General features: G+C 39.1%; 1 protein-coding gene across 3 annotated transcripts in view; it reads right to left on the bottom strand.

The window, feature by feature from the left end:
* Prps (phosphoribosyl pyrophosphate synthetase) overlaps nt 1-23,156 on the bottom strand; it is a 69,095-nt gene that overhangs the window by 13,955 nt on the left and 31,984 nt on the right. For all 3 annotated transcript variants that reach the window (XM_068352165.1, XM_068352166.1, XM_068352167.1), the window contains one exon: nt 2,996-3,219. In XM_068352165.1, coding sequence (XP_068208266.1) covers nt 2,996-3,219 — 224 coding nt within the window. The remainder of the gene's footprint in view (nt 1-2,995; nt 3,220-23,156) is intronic.

The following is a 23,156-nucleotide window of genomic DNA, read 5'->3' as shown; positions in this document are numbered from 1 at the left end:
CTAATTTGATGGGCTTTGGCTTGTGCTGCCTCTGGGTCTCCATGAATGGCTCTCGCAATAACTTTCTTGAGCAAGAAAGAGATGGTGTTGCGAGATTCTCTCTTTTACCTTGTTGGTACTGAGGAAGAGATGACGGAGGTGTGGTCTGAAAGGTCTGGTGCACTTCAGGTATTTCCTTAGCGCCCTGACTGGGCACAGAAACAATTGGTCTGTATCCTATGTTACCTTATTGAGGCTAGAAAATATAAAATTCTCGAAACCTTTCATCGGCCGATGAAGGATTCTGAGTTTTGGCTACAAAGCCTAGCACAAAGTTGAGAGAGACTTCCCCCCATTCCTCTAGAATGGGTGATGTCGTAAGACAGACCATGTAGTTCACCGACCCTTTTTACCGAGGCCAGAGCTACTAGGAAGACTGTCTTAAGGGTACTGCGATGTTTGCGCTTGCGACGACGTGATTTTGTGGAAGCGTAAACGGAGTGCGAAGTAGGCGCTGAAGGAGCTGAAGTTGCTATTTCCACTGAAACTTCCGCGGCCACCGACTGAGTTGACGGGAGGTAGGCAAGGTCCGGAACTCCCGAGGCTTGCAAAACAGAAGGGACCTGGGGCACTACCTTACCCGTGAGGAACTGGTTCCAAACTTCCTCCGAAGGAGAACTAGAAAGTCCAAGGGCAGGCCATACCGCTCGTACATGATCTGGAATGGAAGTGGTAACAGAGTCATTCCCGGTGGCGGAAAATATTGCCCCACTGGGGGAGGCAACGTGGTACGCTTGACCAAGAGGAATGGGGTAGTAGGTTGGCCATGGCACCAGACGCCCGTTGAGATACTACCGCTAGTGTGTTTAGGGGTCCTTTAACTGGCCAGACAGTACTACATTGGATCCTTCTCTCTGGTTACGGTTCTTTCCCTTTGCCTACACAGACACCGAATAGTCTGGCCTATTCTTTACAGATTCTCCTCTGTCCTCATACACCTGACAACACTGAGATTGCCAAACAATTCTCCTTCACCCAAGGGGTTAATTACTGCACTGTAATTGTTCAGTGGCTACTTTCCTCTTGGTAAGGGTAGAAGACTCTTTAGCGACGGTAAGCAGCTCTTCTGGGAGAAGGACACTCCAAAATCAAACCATTGTTCTCTAGTCTTGGGTAATGCCATAGCCTCTGTACCAAGGTCTTCCATTGTCTTGGTTTAGAGTTCTCTTGCTTGAGGGTACACTCGGGCACACTATTCTATCTACTTTCTCTTCTTGTTTGGTTAAAGTTTTTATAGTTTATATAGGAAATAGTTATTTTAATGTTACCATTCTGTAAAATATCTAATTTTTCCTTATTTCCTTTCCTCACTGGGCTATTTTCCCTGTTGGGGTCCCTGGGCTTATAGCATACTGCTTTTCCAACTAGGGTTGTAGCTTAGCATTTAATAATAATAATAAATCAATGGTGCCACTCTTCCTCGACTTCCCCCCGGAGGAGGGAGGCAAGGAAGAGTCTGAAGGGAAAGATCGAGAGGCCGAATTACAGGCCCGAGACTCCTTACCTTTCGACGGCGAACCTGAAGGTAACGAGTCCCTCTTGGATTTCTTCTTCTTCCTCTTCTCGAACTTTTCCTACTGAGAGGGCGACCACTCTCTACATACTTGGCAGGGGGAGCCTTCAGAACACCTATGACCTCTGCACGTAGGGCATAGGGAATGAGGATCCACCTCAGGCGGTGATAAAGGTGGCACAGGATTTCGGGGGAACCCCGGGACACTTCCTCATAATAGAGAACATCACATCGAACAAAGAAAAAAAAGACAGAATTAATCAAAAACACAACAAAGAAAGGCTAGTCTGCCAGTCGAACAAAAGCAGGAGCAGCGGTGTTACCACTGCGACGGCTAGAATTTGATTGAAGGTAAACAGTAGCTACCGACCAGCGGTCCCCCACCACTAACAGGTGGATAACTACCTGCTCGGTCGTTAACGACCTTGTTAAGGTTTTTCTGCCGTATTTTCCAGCTCGTGCTACAATATCTCCTATAGTAAAGAATGAGGGTTTGTATCAAGTGTAGGAACAAATAATATATCCAAGCATTCAAAACGGTATGCTCCTGCAGTGGTCAGTCAAAAATGGCATTGCTCAAGACTTTTACTACATTCCTAACCTAACAAAAAAAAAAATTTGTACAACAAACCTTTAATTATATAAACAGTTTTACATACTAAAAACAATTAGCTGTATTAAATCAACTACCTCTCTCTTTCCTTATCTTGCACTCTGAAGAATTTGGCAAACAAACAAAAATTAAAGTTATAAAACAAAACAGATCAATCTTTCATAATGCCATTGCCCAGGTGAGAATGACCTATATGTGGAAGAGTGAAAGCCCAGCCAAGCACCTGGACAAGGCGGCAGCCTAGCACGGCTAAAGAGTATTGCAGAGGGAAATGTATAATATGGATTTGGAGAGCTTTAGAAATTTTTACTACAAATTTATGGGTCAGGGCTGTCCTTCCTATAGGAACAGCTATGAACTTTATTATTGATAAAAAAAAATTCATGGAATATAAGCAAGAGTAAAACTAAGGATTGCAAATAAAGAAAATCAGTTTTCAAATATAAAAAGTCAAAAGGCCAGCCATGAATAGGAGAGTAAAATAGGGAACTGCTATACAATCGTAAATCATGACATCTACTGAGTACACAATTGTAAAATTTAAGAGTTACAAAACACCTTAGACAATAGAGGACCTTTCTTACTATTAGGTTAACAACAATCCAGTGTCATTCAGAACTGATTGCACTCATGAAATGTAAATATAGATTAGTATAAATAAAAAAATATAAAATAGAGAAGACTAGATTAAAGTATTAAGAGCTGCCATTTGATTCTAAACAAGCCTACTACAAATCATACTTAGCTAATATAACTCAAAATGTTCCCAAACGTTAAGCCTCTTAATATCTGCTTTAAAGCACCACAAACCCACCAAGATTCACACTTACCTCTTGGCACCACCAGCATCTGGGGAAACTATAATGGAATTTCCCCACTCTAGAATGTTCTCTCTAATCCACTTAAGAACTGCAGGTTCAGCGTAAAGATTATCGACAGGTATGTCAAAGAAGCCTTGGATCTGGGATGCATGGAGATCCATGGTGATGATATGATCAGCTCCAGCCACCGATAACATATTGGCGACAAGTTTGGCAGAAATAGGTGCTCGAGACTGGTAGAAAAAATCTTTTTTAATCCACATCCCCAAATAATAATATAAGTCAAATGCTAGTTAAATACTATTTATTAACACGTGAGAAATATATTTCTGAAAGCACACTACAGTCATTTGTATTTTACCTAACCAAACCAGAGTCCTTTAATAGGAGTATGATTTCAGTGAAGCTGGCTGTTAAAATTAAATTATAATGAAGTGTCAGTAGTGACCAGCCAGTGGTCTGGAGACCCCAGGCCCTTCCAGTACACCAAGAAGCCATTCTAACCAGGCGAGGTGGGATGTGTAACTTGAAGAACGGAGATTTGTATAATTAGGAAAATAAAAATTTTTGAAAATCTGTAATTTGATCGTAAATACAATGCACAAAATCTCGCCCTTTACTAGGAGACATCCTTGGGAGGAACTAAGTTATTATAATCAAACATGCTGGTTTAAAATCCCATGATTTCAAATACATTGACCTGCAAAGGTGCAAGTGTTGACATCTACCTCCTATCAACCTCAGAACAAATTCTAAGATTATATGCTAGATTCCTGTCTAACAATATAGTCACCGATTAACCCATGTTTATCAAGGTATTTTGTCTGAAATGTACAGTAAAGCCTATAAGAGTAATGAGTTTACATTTCTATCTATACTCCCCCGGTGTGCAAGGAGGATGGGAGGACATACTTCTATCTAAACAATAGAACAGTTACTCAGTATAGTAGCTTACCTACTTCAGTCTCTCTTACAGCAAATAACTGTGCAACCGTACTACCCAACTGCTACCTTGGACGATATACTTACTGTCCAGTGAGGAAGTGATGTATGCTCTGGTTATGAAGGTTGTCTGGTGTTCCCAGACACCAGCCTTCAACACATGTGACATTGACAGGTCTTTCCAAAAGGCTAGTGTTCCACCCACCCACCCTCCCAATTTCCTGAGCGTGTGCCTTTGCAGGTTTTCTGGGATTCCTCGGTAAAGGTAAATAACCTCTCCTTGTTACTCTAAGCAAGGTGGTTTTGGACATTTTTCTTCTTGCATCTGTTCACAATAACAGAGGTTTAAAGTTGTAGTCTGAAGGATTGGGTTTGTTTGAGGTGTCTTGGTGTCCTTACACAGCAAAGAAACAAATTCTCTGGATCACTAGTCACATCACTATCAGGAGGAGATGAAGGTGGTCTCAAACCTTGGCTCATCTACAACAGGGTTCTGGGTTTTAGCAACAAACCCACGAATAAAGGTGATGGAGACCTTTCTCCACCACTCGGAATAACTAATGTTGTAGGAAATATTGTGCATATTGCCTACTCGTTTTGCCAAAGCCAAAGGTAGCCACAGCAATGTCTTCAGTCGGTTTTTTTATCAGACACTTGCCGCAAAGGTTCATACAGTGCCCAGGTATTATTACTATTACTAGCCAAGCTACAACCCAAGCTGGAAAAGCAGAATGCTCTAAGCACAAGAATTCAAATAGAGAAAATAGCTTAGAAGGAAATGAAAAAAATTAACGTAGAATAGTGTTCCTGAGTGTACCCTCAAGCACATGAACAGTAACCCAACACAGTGGAAGACCGTGGTAGAGAAACTATGGCACTACCTAAGAATAGATAACAATGGTCTGATTTTGGATCATCATTTCCCTAGAAGAGCTGCTTACCATAACTAAAATCTCTTCTACGCTTATCAAGTTGAAAGTAGCCACTAAAAAATGACGATGTAGTAATTATTCCCTTGATTGAAGAATTGTTTGGTTACCTCAAGTGTTGTCAGATGTATGAGGAAAAGGGAGAATATGTAAAGAAAAAGGCTAGGCTATTCAATGTAAGGTTAAAGAAAACTGAACTATAACCAGAGAGGGATCCAATGTACTGTAATACTATCTGGCCAGTCAAAGAAGCAATAGTTCTCTAGCGGCAGTATCTTCGCGGGTGGCTGGTAACATCCCACAGATATGGTTTAACTCTTTTAGGTGGGCATCATTGTTTGAAGCTCCTCATAAGCACTGACGGTTCCCAGGTTAAGAGGTCGTGACTTTCATGTTTAAAGATTTGCCTCAAAGCTAAACGATAGTCTTTCGTAGTTGAAACCGAGAGGACCTTCTCTCAATGAAGGCACAATGAAGGTAGGCAAAGTCTTTAATCAGCTGGAAAGAAGATTCAATTGGATAAGTACCTTTTCTAAGGCACACATAACAGCAACTTTCCCACTTTGCCTGATAGACTGCTGATGAGGATTTTCTGAGATATCAAGATATCTTCGCAGTGCCTTGTGAAAAGCTTTTACTCTTAGGAGATGGTGGATAGTCTCCGCCCATGAGGTAATAAGAACATCACACAGTTGTAGAATTTTTGTAGGTTTGGCTAGAAAAGAAGATTGTGCCAAAGAAGTAGCTCTCTCCGTACCTCAATCAGGAGCATCTTTAAGTCTGAGTACCATTCGGCATGTTACTATTTGGGAGCCACCAAATTTACTCTGAGGTTTGGGTTAGTAAGAACACTACCCAGTTGACTACCCTTCAAATCAGTAAAAGAACAGAAAAATAGCAATGAGGTTGTCCCTTGTTAGTTGGCATGCATCCTATAGTACTGCTAGATGGTCCTGGACCATTGAACAGAACACAAGTGTTTTCTGTTTAGCCTCATGGCAGGCATATTTATTGATGGGGAACCATTCAAGTAAAAAGACTTCGCCACAAGAAAACATAGGTACCATTCTATTCCTACCACTGGACCTTGGTGACTGACCATGTTGGTGATTACATTCCTTTTGCCCAAAATGAATCTTAAATCACAGCTCCACTGCGTTGTTTAGTGCCTAAAGATGAACCTGTTTTGCCAAGTTGCCGAGGTGCTGTGAAACAGTACCCCCTTGCTTGTTGACTTTTGCTATTACAGTAGTGCTATTGCTCATCAATGATCGAGAATGGCCACTAAGACTGTTGGAGTGACTGCAGCACCAATAGTGCTGCCTCCAATTCTTAACAGGCTGATGTGCAGGCTCTTCTCATCCTTAGACCAGAAACCTGAGCAATCTGTTTTATTAGTTGTGCTCCCCATTCCTCCTTTGATGCATCTATGAAGATGCAGCAGCTCTGGATGAGGGCACTCTAGAGGAGTTCACTTGATGAGGTTCTAGTTCTATGACCACAAAGTTAGCTCGTTCCGAACCTCTTGGTCCACTGGAACTAGATAGCTCTGTCTAGTGGGTCTTCCGACACCAGTAAAGGGACCTCTGATGGAGGCACCCATGTGGAAGGAGCTTCTCCGGGGATGAGATGTGTCCAAGAAGTTGTTGCCACTGCTAAGCTGGTAGTTGTTGGTCATGAAAGGTGGCGCTACCCTCCTGAGTATGCTGATGCATTTGTCTGAAGGAAAAAAAAATTGTGCTACTGAGTATTTTTCAGCATTTGCTGGTATTTCATCCTCTATTTGGGAGTGAGGTTTAGACTTCTCCAAGTTTACCAAAATCCTCAGATCGTGCCAATAGATGTTCATAATGTTGAAGGATCTGTCTCCAGAAGGAAGACAGATCAACCAATCACCTAGCTGCCCTAGTAGAAGTATGGCCTTGGCATGCGCCCAAGTCAAGACTAGCATGAACACTTGAGAAAACCTGGTTGAGGGGCAGTTGACAGTCCTAAGCACAAGACTTTGAAATCAAAAACCTTCCCACCTGAGGAAACAGAGGATGAACATCCTTGAATATTGATGGACTGGAATTTTAAATTATCTATCTTTTCAGTCTAAAGACCGCATAAAGTCATTCCTCCTGATAGCTGCTCATATGGTGCTGGCTGCCTCCATTTTGAAGTCTCTAGAAAATACTGGTTCAAGGAGGCAAGGTAGATGACCACCTCCAGGGCCGAGTTGTCTTTACAGAGACATACTACAAGAAAATCCTAGATATTTGCCCCATGTACCCTTGTCAATTTGTCTAATTCTGATTAGAGGGCACCGAGTTTCTCTAACTTTGGATGGTATGATGATGACAACGTCTAAGTAGGCGTGAGGGAAGGACGAAAGCCAATGAAAGGGATACAGTGTCTATTCTGAAGGACTTTTACTGTCTATTCTTCAACTCGATGCAATTTCCACCTTGGCAAGCAGGGGATGCCTATCCTATCGTTCTTAGGCTCTTGTTCTATCTCATCCCCTTTTGAACTTACCACCTCGTAGTTGAAGAGGTTGATACTGACTTTGCAACGATGGCTTCTTTTCGGAATTTAAAAGCTGTTGACTTTGCGACTCTGGAGGTCCTTGTGCCCTTGAAGGAAAAAGATTGATGAAAAATAAGAGGCCTGGGTACTGGGCTCTCAAGTATAGGAGCCTTTTTAGGGACTGTACCTGTAGCTGACCAGTCTGCCTAGTGAACTTCGCTGCCAGCAAATCTCTCCTTTAGAGGATCCAATTGATTCACTGGTTTGTTGACTAGCAAGACAAGATGACTGCCTTCACCCCTGAAAGGACTAGATTGGTAAAGTAATCTTTGTTCTTGGACTAACAATTCTTGAGAAGAGGTAAAAAGCGTCATTGAAAACGACCAGTGATCCAGCCAGGACCTCACCATGGAGGCAGCTTTCATGTTGGCAGACTTGGAAGCTGAGAAAATGGTAGCCTCTGACAAGTCTTTCCATCTATGTCCCTTGTGTCAGGATTATAAACCATTGCATCAGTAAGCAAATAGAAAGGACTGGCTTCTATGGAAGCATAAAATCTCTTTTCCCAGAGAGTGCAGTGGGAGGATCTTTTTACATTGAATAGCTCCAAGAGGATTACTTTCGAGAGACTTGGGCATTTACATTCTTGACTGCTTTGAGAGAGTTCCAACCAAGGAAATTCCAAGGTAGTTCTGAACATTGTGGCTCCCTAAATAAGAGGTCAATAGAGGTCTGGCTTGATTTGACAGGTATCCTGGAGGTTTCCCTTAATCTATTCATTTGTCTGATGATGACAAGGAATATCCAGAAGGTAGATCGAGTTTCAGTTTTCTGCTTCCGCTGGAACAGCATCCGAGTCTTAGGTAGTTAGATCCTTATCTCTCTACTTTTCTTTCGAAAGTGGTAAAGGGGAGTCTGAACAATCAACGGTTCGAGGTTTGACCCATTCCCTATGTGATTCTAATATAGCGGCGGTCATAGCACATGGGCTTTTCCCTTGCAAGCTTGGAGGTGCCCTTTTATCTGACGTGAGCCTTGGGTCACTGGTCAAAGCCCTGTACCACTGAAGGGTTAGCACATTCACTCCAGGAGCTGTGGACAGCACTTTTCTTGGGTTATCTTTCTCAGTTGCGGAACTCCTTTGATCAGATCGAGGCTTATCACAGGTGTTTATGGCTAAGGGAACATCAGCGTTTCAGCACTTGTGTCTTTCCCGATGAGGATGAAAGGCCAGGCGAGTACTGTACATGTAGGGAAGCTGTCTGAGAATGCTCAGACACTTCTCCGGGTGAGCATGAATGTTCAGGTTCGTTAACGCTCCAGATGAACACTGCAGATTAGATACGTACACATGATCGCAGCAAGAGTGCAATGGACCATAAGAATGCTCAAGAAAGTAGTCCTTTCAAGGTTGTAGCAAAATTATGATTTTGCTATTGTGGCCAGAAGGGGGCTGGTGAATTGCTGAGCATGCTTATCTACAAGAGCGAGCACATACAGGAGACCACCAGAGGTGGGAGTGACTGTACCCTAAACCTCTTAGATATAGGAGAAATGCAGATAAAAGAAATCTGTGTGCGAGATGTTCTCTAACAAGCGAGTGTGGGCATGAACACGAGTCAACTTTAGAAGCCAGTTTTTAACTGAAGAATGTAAACTTCTTTAAAGAATGTATGCACTGTGGGGTGCAGGCATGTGAATGAATATCACCCTTATGTGCGAATACTTCCGAGAAGTGTGGGGGACTGAGAAACTACTTTATCAGCAAGCTATTCTTTGGAAGCCTGGGAGCATTCTGCAATGTGCATGTGCAACTAAGTATCAACCTCATAAAAGCATTCTTCTTTAAAACAAGTAAGTATACTATGGGTAGCATGCTCGCACCTTTGTGTGGGAGTAAGGCTAGGGTCAACATCAAGAGCTAGCTCCTCAAGGTAACTCTGGGCCGCACGAGCCTTAGTGCATGTGCGATAACGAGGATCAACCCCAAGAGCTAGCTCTTCATTACAGTAAATATGCTGTGGAAAAATATTGGAAAAATACAAATTATTTCTGGATGTATCAATTTTTTAAATTTTTATTGTAGGTTGTATTTGGTTTTTTATACTGTTCAATGCATTCATCTTCAGTCCCTTACTCAAAAGTTTTCTTTTATTACAGTGATAGTGCCCTGCACCCAGCAGGGATTATAGGCTAGAAATTGCTTACAAGATGGAGAAGTTGTCAAGAGAAAAGTTACTCAAAGCCTGTTTCGTTGTTATAACTTCTTCCCGTACACTGATGAGTAATTCAAGCGTGCCCTACTACATGTAGGGCTTGGAGAGGCTAACTAGAATTGCAGTCACGCAGTAGAGGTACTGCCATAAATAAAGGATGTTCTACAGGTTGGCCAGGGCTCCAGCCACCCATTGAGATGCTACCACTAGTATGTTATGGGGAACTTTGACGGGCTAGACAGTACTTCATTGGATCCCTCTCTCTGGTTACAGCTTGCTTCCCCTTTGCCTACACATACACCGAATAGTCTGGCCTATTCTTTACAGATTCTCCTTTGTCCTCATACACCTGACAACACTGAGATTATCAAACAATTCTTCTTCACCCAATGGATTAACTACTGCACTGTCGTTGTTCAGTGACTACTTTACTCTTAGTGAAGGTAGAAGAGACTCTTTGGAAATGTTAAGCAGCTCTTCTAGAAGGAGGACACTACAAAATTAAAACATTGTTCTCTAGTCTTGGGTAGTGCCATAGCCTCTATACCATGGCCTTCCACAGTCTTGGTTTAGAATTCTCTTGCTTAAGGGTACACTCGGTCACACTATTCTATCTAATTTCTCATCTTGTTTTGTTAAAATTTTTCATAGTTTATATAGGAAATATTTATATTGGTGTTGTTGCTGTTCTTGAAATGTTTTATTTGTCCTAGTTTCTTTTCCTCACTGGGCTATTTTCCCTGTTGGGGACCCTGGCCTTATAGCATTCTGCTTTTCCAATTAGTGTTGTACCTTAGCAAGTAATAATAATAAATATGCTGCTTCATTGTGATGTAATTGAACTTGAAAGCAAAAACATAATTATGTGAATACTGCTTATATAAAAATGTAAGCTTCCTTATTAGCTTCCATTAATAACTATATGAGTAAGATTAGCAGCTAATGGAACTAGAAAATAAAGCAGAAACAAGACTGAATAGTAGAGTTTAGTGATCTCCATGTCTATCCAGGAAAACATATAAAATCCTTGGAAAAAGGAGCAATCTAAAGACTCCTATGTATTCCAGTGAAAAAATAAATAATAATATTGAGAGCACTGACTGAGAATTATGACAAAGTCAGAGCAACTTTAATAGTGTTTTTTATTATATAATTATTCTTATCACTGACAGATGTTTTCCCATCATAGTGTAATTGCCTTTTTTCATATATTGAGGTTCCATGGATAGTGTTCCACATGCTCGTCCCCAGAAACAACTGAACATAAAGTGGCATAGAAAAGTTTCAGCGGCAGTCAAATTTTAAGCATTGTCAATGTCCAAACCCGGCTGACTGGTCATGCACATAATGAACCAGTGTTGCAGGGTTTTATTTTAAGCTTGAAGTTTTCATCACAAGCCTGGAACTTTCCCTCGAAAATATCTACTTTGACCGAGAAAGCTCTGTCTTGACGTTAACAATTAGAAAATTTGCATCATAAACCAGATAGGGCTTTATCCTGAAAAGACTTTTATATGTTATACCTATTTTTGTGTGTGACTTTGCAATCAAGAGGAGGGGCCTCAAAAAATCATTATAACTGGTCTTGCCTCTTATCCATTTTCATGGCTGTAGAATAACCAGTCATACTTTGTATCACTGAGGATTGTAAGCTTTTTTTTTTTTTTTTTTATATACAAAATTTTTTTCTTTTTTATATAAAGGTGAGAATGTCGAGTCAGGTCCAATGTGCAACCTTGTTTTATAATCACTTTTATCTTGATGCAAGCTCATTCAAATTACAATATAATTTAGCTCAAATAGATACACTGGTAGGTGGGCCTTTGTATATACTTTTATATGTAGATTAAAAATTTAGAGGATTGATTCACATGAGGCTCTGCCTGTATATATCTATGTCCCTGGTTCTAGTTTTTGGAGACATGTACTTAATCTTCACTTTTTTTCTCAAATATTTTTTTATATTTTTGTAAAGTGTATTTTTCCACCACACCACAGTGTCCCATTCTCAACCACCAATTATATTTGTTGTTATCTGATATTTTCATAAAATCTAACCTGGGATTCAAGCTATTTATTAACTTCTGATTTTTTCCAGCATTAAATCAGCGGTCATACTACGTGTTTATTCAGCAAGCTCAAAGCAAGAGAAGATAAGAGGGAACTAAGGTTCTGGTTGGGTTCCCTTGCCCAGTATAAAATCAAGGGGTGGTGTCCAGTTCGTCCTTGATTGTTTAACTTTTACCCAGAAAGTATTCTACCGTCTCTTTGTGTAGTGAAACGCTGAGGTGTGGTCGGCATTCGGATGATAGGCAGTCTGCGTGCTACATCTGGCCACAGTCCGCGAACCACTACAACGCTCTGGAGCGTGTGCTCATGTAAGGATACGAAACTATCTCAAGGTTTAAAATTTCTTCAGAGGCGTAAGTGTGCTTTGGGGTGTATGCTTTTGACTTGGCGCTCTCACGAAGGTGAGGATTCCCCTCAAGATCTCTTTCTTCTTCAGAGACAATTTGGGTTGTACAAACACTTAATAATAAAGCTCAGCCTCATATGTATATTTTTCCTTTGAAAGCTGGAGACATTGCAGCATGCAAACGAGGTAGGTGGATAACCTCATTAGCTCTGTGGTGTGAACAAGTCTTCATTTCTCTGATATCCTATTTAGTCTTTCTTAGAAACACTCCAGATATCCAGCCTTGGAAAGGGTGTGGGCATGCTTTGAGTTGCAGGAACTGATGGCACCCTATTCATGCCTGTGTGAATGGGAGGCCACCAGTTGTGCACAGGAGCAGCACTCTCTTTACTTCAGGATGAGGGCAGCAGCCAAAGACCACCTCTGAAGGAGAGGTCAAAATGGCCTTTGGAGGGAAAGGAGACTACTACTTTTTTTCTTTTCCAGTTGTCATCAACTGACCCACAAAGACGACAACTACTTTTTTTTCTTTTCCAGTTGTCATCAACTGCACCCACAAAGACAAGGGCCAGACTGGAGGGGTCACGTCAGAAGTGGCAGCTACGGAAGACTGGTAAGACCTAGCGAGGATTTTCCAGTTTCTCTGTGGGCAGAATGACATCAAAGCTCAATGAAGACCACAACATCTTTGGAGTAAAATGACTTGGTTTCAATGATATCTGACTTACTACAGAGTGAAGGGAAGGGTTCACCTGATTCACTGGGAGAACACCTAAAACCACCTTGCCCCCTGCTAGTGGTTACGGAAGATCTTGGCTGTTCTGCAACTTGCTGACCCCAAGCCTGGAGGTGAAAGACAGAAGACTCAAGGGGTAGAATACCTGGGGTCAAAATAAGAGAAAGCAAACTTTTTCAGCCTCAAGGAAAATTCCGAGGATTAAGTCACGGTTTGCTGTCTTCTTTTTACTCTTGCTGTATTCTACCAAATGCGTCGATGGCCATTCATTACACCCCTTACATGGAAAGACCGCAAGCAGTTATACCCCTGCAAGAGGAATGAGGAATGGGGTCAACATTGCTCATGAAGGTTCCGCATTTTCGGTCAGCAACTACAAGCCAGGACTGCATGCCAATGCGTGTATCCATTCCCCAAACAGCAATCAAACTGTGAAAAGAGAAGAGAGAAAAGATTAACCCGATCAAGTTAGGGAGTCCGAGAGTATGTACGTTCTGCTCAACAGCTGAGGTCAAAGAGGCTTTCTGGTCCTGGCTGGGGATTCACTACCAGTAAAGTAACCACCAACACCTTTTTATAATCTTTAACAGTATGGTTTCCTGCTTCACTGAAAAGGTTTTGTATCCATATAAAAACTAAATATTACTTCTAATTTTCTGCACTAGATCAGAGAAAACTTAACAAAATTCACAAAAAAAACAAATCACTGGCCACATTACAGACTTCTGTATACTAAATTTATAGTCTAAAATAAAATCCTAAACAGGCAAGCACACACTAGTTTCAAGCTCATTTCTAAACTTTAATACAAAGACAAACTTCATCACAAAGTGGAAAGCATTGAAGTACCTAGAGCAGGGGTTCTCAACCTTCTTGGCCCATGCACCCCTTTCACCATTTGCAATGATGTCATTCCCCCCCTCCACCCCCCCCCCCCACCCCACCCCACTTCCCGTCTTTTCCAAAAGTTGTCTCAAAAATTGGATTGTATATAATATGCAAATATCACTAAAAATCCTTTTATTTTCTTTTTTTTTCAAACTTGAATTATACATTTACAGCTTTACATGGATTATTTGTATAATGGAATATTACAAATTATATGCAAATTGAAAATATCGATGGATATATAAAACTTGAATGAAAGTGAAATAGTTTTTTTTGAATTTATAAGAACTACTTAACAGGCCAAACTGAAGCTGATGCAATTATTTTTATTCAGAAGATTACATTTCATCGATTGATGAAACCTGTGATTGTTTTTTTTTAGCCAATTCTGGGATACCCGAATGAGTGCTTGAAAGGCCACAACACAGGTAATTTTCTACCTCTAATCTACTGCGATGCTTCGTTTAATTTGTAACAGAGTTGAAAAGCCTGACTCACAAAGATATGTCGATACAAACGGAAGCAATACACGGATAGCCATTTCTGACACTTTTGGGTAGGAATCGCACATCAGAGGCCAAAATTCTGTCATTGATTTATCATCGAACATATCTCTTACACCCAAATAACTTTTTAACTCCAAAAACTCATTTTAACAATCATCAGGAACTTTTTCAACCGACAGTTTGAATGGATTTCTCACTAAATCCAACTAATCACTAAGTTCGTGAAAATATCGTCTGAATTAATTTTCCAGTGCTGTCAAATGCTACAAAAGTTAATTTTTTGCAAATTGTGGAAGTACCTTGTCTTCACCACAAACATCAAGAATGGATGACAGTTTCTCATACATGGCTACATTTTCTGCATTTACCATTTTCTTCTAATTTTCATGCTTGCTCATGAAAGCTTCCAAGGCATCTACGAATTCTATAATGTCTGTATTCCTTCCTTGCATCTGAAGATTCAGTTTATTCAGTTGCTCAATTATATCAACCAAATAGGCAAGACGCATGATCCATTCCTCATCACACAGCCAGGCGGGAAATTCTGTTTTATCTTGCACTTCAAAAAACAATTTGAGCTCATCTCTAAGCTGAAATACTCGCTCAGTTACATTTCCCCTTGATCGGCAACGAACATTTGTGTGAAAAAGAAGCGAATGATGGGTTGCATCCATATCAGTACATAACTGCTTGAAAAGTCGTGAGTTGAGAGCCCCTCCTTGGACGAAATTTACAATTTTAATTGTTTGATCCAAAACCTAATCTAGCGGACCAGGAAGTGCTTTTGAGGCTAGTGTCTGACGATGGCTCATACAATAAATGCCTTTCACTTTTGGAGCTCGCTTTTTCACACATACTTGGAATTCTGATTTTGTCCCTAACATATCTGGTGCTCCATCTGTACAACTCCCACTGATATTATCCCACGAAAGATTTTCTGATTCAAAAAAAGATGAAACCTTCTCCAAAACATCAGAGGCTTTGGTATAACAAAAGAGAACTCCTCTTTAAATGAACTTGAGTGAACATACCTTGCAAACACCATCAACTGGGAACATGATGCCACATCAGTTGATTTATCAAGTTTATTTGAAAATAAGCTAAATGCTGAAGACTTTATCTCCAGCACAACTTGATCATTGATATTAGCTTCTCAGTTATTTATAGTCCAGGAGTTCCCAACCTTGGAGTTGCCAAGTAATTTTCTTGGGACCTACTTAATTCCCTAGGGCTCTGTCTCTTCCTCAGTGCCTTTTCCAATCCTAGGATTAACTTGGGTGGTCACTTGTATATTACTGTCTAATCCATTTTTCCTGGGCCAGCACATGATATAATCCCAGCCCACGTGACAGGCCAGTTACGCCAAAGACTATAATTGCTCTCCTCGACCATAAACTTACTTTTGTCACAATTCACCCCGTGAAAGCCCAAAATTCACCCCTGGGGGTGAATTTCACCCCCATTGAGAACCTCTGACCTAGAGTAAAAGTCACACCAAGGGAATGAAAAAGGCTTCACTGGTGCTTTGAAAGGTTATTGAAGGCATAACTATTACCATCCAGAATTGACTTGGAAAACTATGATTTTTGGTCATTACAGTCAAGCCTCAGTTTTTGCAATAGTTAGGAGACAGACAGACAGACAGACAGACAGACAGACAGACAGACAGACAGACAGACAGACAGACAGACAGACAGACAGACAGACAGACAGACAGACAGACAGACAGACAGACAGACAGACAGACAGACAGACAGACAGACAGACAGACAGACAGACAGACAGACAGACAGACAGACAGACAGACAGACAGACAGACAGACAGACACTCACTCACTCACTCACTCACTCACTCACTCACTCACTCACTCACTCACTCACTCACTCACTCACTCACTCACTCACTCACTCACTCACTCACTCACTCACTCACTCACTCACTCACTCACTCACTCACTCACTCACTCACTCACTCTTTTTTTATATATATAAAAAAATGTGAAGGAGATATACTAATATGCATGATAGGTTATATCAGTGAGGCAATTCTGTAAAAGTGAATGGTCATATCAAGGGGATAATATCGTGAAAGTGAATACAGATTGACGACAGACTACGCAGATTTGAATGTAAACAATGCACGAGATTATAATTCGCTGTGTTTTTAATTATAAATGCAATACTAAGGTGTGAATATTACAAGCATCATTATGGGATACAATGTGAAAAACCAGTTTAATCAAAATATGGTTTATTTCAATTATAGCTGTAATTTTTTACCACAGTAAATGGATACACACTGTACAGAGAGATAGGATGGTGGCATGCAGCGCTCCCAGTGTATTTGAAATCATTGCCCAGCTTGAATTTTATTGCAATTTTTATGAGAATCTTTATTTAATAGGTACTGCATTGTTCTTGGACATCCTAATGCTGTTGCCAACTATTAGAAAACAATTTCTTAATGTTGAGTAAAAGGTAACTAAAAAATTTTTTTTTCTTCCTCGGCCCCAAAAAATCGAAATCGTGATTAACGAGGTCTGACTATAATTGGTAAACATGTTTAATCTTTAAACAAAATCTGGTAAACGGGTTTAATATATGTACTGTACAAAAGTTTCTTAAGAGAAGACAAAATCTTTCCAGTAACATTGAAGTTAGGGGAAACATTGTAAAAGCCAAAAGATTTTTTTTCTTATTATAGCTTGGAGGTCCTGGATTCTGGTAACAAAGACCATGCACATTATTCTTATTACGTAGTATAACCAGCCCACTGGAATATACAGTAGCTTACACTTTAACACTAAAAATCCAAAACAGCTACCAGTATTTCCAAATATCTGGCTCAGACTATTCAGTACCTTAAATTTATCATTGAATAGATTTATGAGTAACATAATTCAATTAAAAGGTTAGCCACGTTAGTAAGCCATGAAAATAAAACCAATATGTATCAAATTTTTTAAAAAGGACATACTTTAGTCTAGCCCAATTTTCAAATAAAAAAAAAATAGTTAATAAAATTTCCGACACTTTAATGTCCAATAAAACTTTGCTTAAAGTATTACAGCTAAAAAGAAGTTCTGAATATATTTATACATTATAATTTTCCTCTTAATGTTAACCCTTCCCTAAGCAACAAATTACCGATAGAATTTTCACTAATTCTCTAATCCCTTCCTGTTAGAAATTAGTCCACATTCTTTAGTCACCCTACCAAAATAACAAACTAAAAACAGACATTAACCCTGATGATGATGATAAAAAAAACCACAACAACATTTTTTTTTGCCATAATTTATCATCAGTATTCAATGCGAGCGATATCGACCTGCGAGGCATCAGTTCAGTGTGCGCAGCAGTCGGGTGAGGACCCATTTCATCCCAGCTATTTTTCTTGTGCCATTTCTGAGATACCCTCGGGTCGAGCTCGACCCATCAATACTTAATTAAGGTAAGTTGTGTAATACTAAAGTTTTTATATAATTATCGAATGTGCAGCAATGTTAAGGCGTGTATAAAAAAGGATTGTTGAAAAGTGTTTGTGAATGTCTTATACCCTGTGTTTTTATAAAATAGCATATTTTTCCTGTTTTTTTAAGTTTGTACCTTTATGATAACTTCCCGTATTTCCCGCATCATAAGACCTTTTTCCCAGAAAAATGGCCCCCAAAAATCACCCTGCTTCTTAACACTAAGAAAATGTTGTATAGGGGAGTTTGACAACCCTTAAACACCCAACTAATGGCATACAACAAAATATAAAATATACACCTACAATTATAATTCATATGCAATAAATACATTTATTTTTAAATTGCACTTCATTTAATGAAGTACTGTAGCAAGTTATTTGTTTATTTAGGTGATCAGCTGATGAGTCGCCAACCCCTTTCTACAAGCAAACATGCCAACTAGTGGTTTCCTAGCAGACAATTCTGTGCCATATTAGTTGTTTATCCAGTATTTATCAATTTTTTCTCATACTTTGTTAATATTTTGTGCTAAAGCAATATATTGATTGCAGTGTTACCAAGTTAGAAGAAAAGTAATTAGACCTAGTCCCATACATTAGCAAATGTATTCCAACTAGAGGAATTACTAGAGATTTCTCTGATCAATAATCAATTTTGTGTGGAAATGTGTAGGCTATATGAGGAATTTGGAAAATATTACTGGAATTTTACTTCTTTACCAAAAGTTGATTAAGAAAATTTGGCAACACTACGTTCATGTAAACAACACTTGAAACATCGTGACCAAACACTAAACGTGTAGTTATGGTGACAACTACGACAGGTTTAGAGGTTTCTTACATCAAAATGTAATAAAATTGGGATAACAATTTTATTACAACATCCCGTGAAAATTTCAGCCACTAACTATGTCATTTACCTACCCCCAAAAAATGTTGAAAAGAGGATAGATTTTTCTAGCCAAAAAAACACACTTTCTCATTTCAGAAAACGTTCCCTTTTGGTTCTTCCCTACCCTGAATCTCAGGAAATGGTGCTCAATTATCAAAGAATAATTGCTTAGAATAGTTTTAGTTTATTCCCATATTTAGCTTTTAGGTGATTTTTTTTGTATTTATTCCCATACAGTATTTACCTTTTAGGTGAATTTTTTTGTAAAGTTTATTCCCATATTTAGATTATAGGTGAATTTTTTTGTAAAGTAATTTTTTTTGTATACTTATTTATTTAATTTATTTGTAATAAATATTAATTTTGGACAACTTTTATTTTCTTTTTTTGAAGATTAAAATATTCTTTGAATTTTTTTTATATTAAAAGGTTGTGAATAATTTGTAAATGAATTTTTTTTGGGCCTCGGGTCGAGGTCAACCCACGATATCTTTTCAAGGTGGTCAAATAACGATACCTATCCTGGGTAAAGATATCCTTATAGTGGGATTTTCCCCGAATACAAATATGTATTTTCCTATTGGGCACACGGAGCAATCTTGGGTCACTTAAAAGGGTTGCAGTTGTATCACTGCCATACAATTGCCTAGCTTTTTTGACACATGGCGGCTCTACTAACTAGGTTTTAGCCCAAGCTGGTTAATTTGGGCCTTTAGAACCACCACTGGGCCTGGAGAGGCCATCCGGCACTCAGATGCCAAGACAGGAAAACCACATAGTTGTATCATTCATTACGAGTAAAAGTTGAGAGGCTGGACTGCATGATGGACAAAGTAAGAACAAGTAGAAATAAAGTAGTAGGCTAAAAAGTGGGTGAAGCTAAGACCAAAGGGAAGCCTTTGCTTTGAACTACAGTGTATATTTTCTTTTCGTCATCACAAAACAAAGAAGTAGATAACTATTACACAAGCTTTCAAAAATTGCATATAACTCTATAAAACAAATCTGAATAGGTGATCTCTCTCTCAACTAAAGAAATCCAAAGTGCCACAAGAATTTCACCACTCAAGATCTCAAAGTTAAAAGCATTTTGTTATTTAATGGTTTATTTTGCTAAATATATTTCATGATCACTTAGAATATCTCTCCCCCCCTTTATATTCAAACCACTAACTCCATGTTAGACGACATATCTGAATTTGTCCATAAAAATAACGCTGGGCCTTGAGAATTTTCCATTTTATTCACATTTTCCTTGCAGTAGTAAATAAAAAAAGGGAGTTGAAATTTTAAATTAATGCCAAAATCAGGATGCTACACCATCCTACTCACTTTTGTAATGTGTTCAGGCAAAAGACCAATAAAATAAGAAAGAAATGTCCTTCAGCATGTTATAAGAGTGTGGGTGACCTCTTATAATCCTTGAATACTTGGGGGCCATTAGGCTGAGTCTTCTAGTTTCAAGTCAACTATCAAGTTTACTGTGTAAGCTCTTGGAAAATTCCCCAAAACTAGGGATTGGAATCTCAATGAAACCATGTTTCCTCACAATCCATCAAAGTAATCTCAATGAAACAATGTTTTCTCACAATCCATCAAAGTAATCTCAATGAAACAATGTTTCCTCACAATACATCAAAGTATAAAAAAACACTGGTTCAGTTGCCAAGAAAACGATGCAAGTGGTCTGTGAAAGGAATCTAGAATACATACTGTTCTTGCAGTGGTAATGGTTCTAGTCTTCCTCTCTTAATAGAGTTTCAAGAGAAACACGTGTATAGCTCATGAATAGGAAAGAAATTCCTGGTGCACACAATATGCCGGATATGATAAGAGTTGGAACACATTATTGAAATCTCCATTGCAACAGCTGAACTGCCTAAGAAAGAACATTCCCAATAATGAAGCTTTAAACTCCTACTTATTGCATAAATGATATTAAATCATTTGATTGTCTTCTGCCCTGAAGAATTATTAGAAATGGTTTTAAATGATGATGCCCATAAATCAGGTGCTTGAGAACAATCGCGAAAATGTAATTTTGTGAACATGCTATGTTTATCATGGGAGAAAAGGGTATCTCTGCACAACATAAAGAACAGTTATAATAGCACAGTGCCAGGATTTATCCTTTCAACAGTTATAAAGTAGGCAAAATCCCTCAAAAGTGAAATATTTTGAAAAAGGGGTAAAAATAGGACCATTTAGATATGACTGCAAAAAACCTCTTTTGTCAAAGCTTTACTAGGAGGCATCCCTATCATTGCATCAAAGAGAAATTTTATCTTTAAGCCCTACTTGAACAGAAACAGATTTGGAAGGACATCAAAAAAATATTTCTGCATAATTTACAGAGCCTTCTCACTTACTCACTCCCGCTTCTGAATCACCTACCTCTACCATCACACCAACTACTAATAAAAAAAGAAAAAATCCAACACCTCGGTCAGAAGCATCAATATCTACATGCAAAGAGTACCTTGAAAAAAAAAAAATTCAATAAGAATTATCCTGTCCTTTTGCAATACTCTGACAGAACTGACCAGAATGTAGGCCACAGATGTGCTTGAAGAAAAATGAAAATATGAATGACATTTTTGCTTCTAGAAAGGTTGAGATTCAGTATAAAGGTAAACAAAAGTAGATATTCCAATATCTTGGACTATTTATTTGCCAAGCTTTCAGGAAGACTTACCATAATCTGATCTAAAAAAAAAACATAAAACAATTCAAATGGTAAAAAAATGTTAAAAGTATCTACTTCCATTAGCCTTTCTACAAAATGAAAAAAATATATGATTTTGTATATCCTTTCATGCTTTTTTTGGTCCCTTACTGCCAGACAATGAGGAAACAACACTAGGAGATGTCATGCTGACAAGATGAAAGCCACGAAGTTCTTTATCACCACATTGTTGTATTAACATGGAGGCAAAGACTAGCAGGAGAGGAAATCAGCAGCACGTTAGAAAATGTAAGTTTATCTGCACCAGCATGTTTGACATAAAAACAGGGAAGGAAATCAGCACGCAGACAGAACATAAAACAACTTCTGAAGTTCTACCGAATCAAACTGTTCCCTACACTACGTATCGTAACACCTAAACTAAAAATTAATTTAACGGAACTTACCTTACCAAATTTTGAAAAATTTTATTTCTATCCTATTTTCTAAATTTGTTTATTCTTATTTTTCTTACTGCTCTTCATTTATGTTAAGTTCTTTTTGCCTCACTTTCACTTACTGCAGGCCTTATAAAAAAAAATACCCATCCAAGGAGCTTTGTTTCTGCATTCCTTTCAAAATGCTGCTGAAATAAGTCAGGCAAGTGTCGTTGAAAAGAGCTGAAGGACAACCACTCAGCAACTTATCAGGGGGTCTCATTTTTACAAAATTAGAAACATCCTGCCATTTAGCCAACACTTCATTAATCTCCCGCGAAGAAAGAATTCCTCCAGTTCCACCTTCTCGCCACTGAGCTCTTGCAACACCTCTGTATTTTGCATTGTCTGGAAACATATTCACATGTCCAAGTGATAACTAAAAATAACAGCTAGAAACGAACTGTATCAAAACTTAAAAGATGTAACAAAGTATTGGGATAGCATAAAATGATACTCTTTGCTACTAGTATGTGAGCGCATTCTCAAGAGCGGCACCTTCAGACCAGTTGATCACGAAATTAAGTCAGCAATGCTTGATTGTTAAAATCTACCCAAAATTGAAAACAAAAGTACAGTAACCCCTTGAGATACGAGTTTAATCCGTTCCAGGACCGAGATCTTATTTCAATTTCCTCGTATCTCAGATGAATTTTTCCCATATAAAATAACTGAAAACAAGTTAATCCGTTCCCACCTTCCGAAAAAAACCCTATAAACAGTATATTACAGAGGAAAAATATGTTTACAATTGTTGTAATCAACATCCCACGCTAACAAAATAACAAAGGCTATAAACTGGTCATGAAATGTAACATTATTATGGAGCTCTTACCTTCGAGGAAGACGGTAGAGGCTAATTGCAGTGTGTGTGGAGGAGGAGGAGGAGGGAGAGAGGAAGAGGAGGAGGGAGAGAGGAAGAGGAGGAGGGAGAGAGGAAGAGGAGGAGGGAGAAGACGGGGAGGAGAGAGACTTGACGGCAACACATTCGGTACACAACACTTTTGTAACACTACGTTAACATAACCTTAACTTTAAATTCAACTTTTAAATTTAACTTAAATGAAATTAGCTTACTGTACACACACTTAAAAATAAAATTTTAATCTTACATTACACTAAACTTAATTCTACATTTTTTTATTTTAATTTTTTTCATTTTTATTCTTACAGCTTGGCTCTTTTTGCCTCTCTTTCACCTGCATTTTTTGACGGCCTTTTTAAAAGGAGCCTATCTAAGGATGTTTGTTTTTGTCTCGCCTTCAATATGTTGCGAAAATGACGCATGAAAGTGTCGTCATGCAAGGCTAACACACGACCACTCGCCAACTTGTCCGGGTGCCTCTTTTCCATAAAATTAGAAAACTCCTGCCACTTCGCTAACATGTCTTTGATTTCTGCCGTATAAAGGCGGCGGCCCTCGTCTTCCACCACCTCCTCGCTAATGAGCTCCTGCAACACCTCTGAATGTGTCATCTCCTGGAGCTCAATCAATTT

The sequence above is a fragment of the Palaemon carinicauda genome, chromosome 28 (assembly GCF_036898095.1).
Source record: "Palaemon carinicauda isolate YSFRI2023 chromosome 28, ASM3689809v2, whole genome shotgun sequence".
In the NCBI taxonomy this organism is placed as follows: domain Eukaryota; kingdom Metazoa; phylum Arthropoda; class Malacostraca; order Decapoda; family Palaemonidae; genus Palaemon; species Palaemon carinicauda.
The sequence above is the reverse complement of the archived record's forward strand: the minus strand, read 5'-3'. Positions and strand labels throughout refer to the sequence as shown.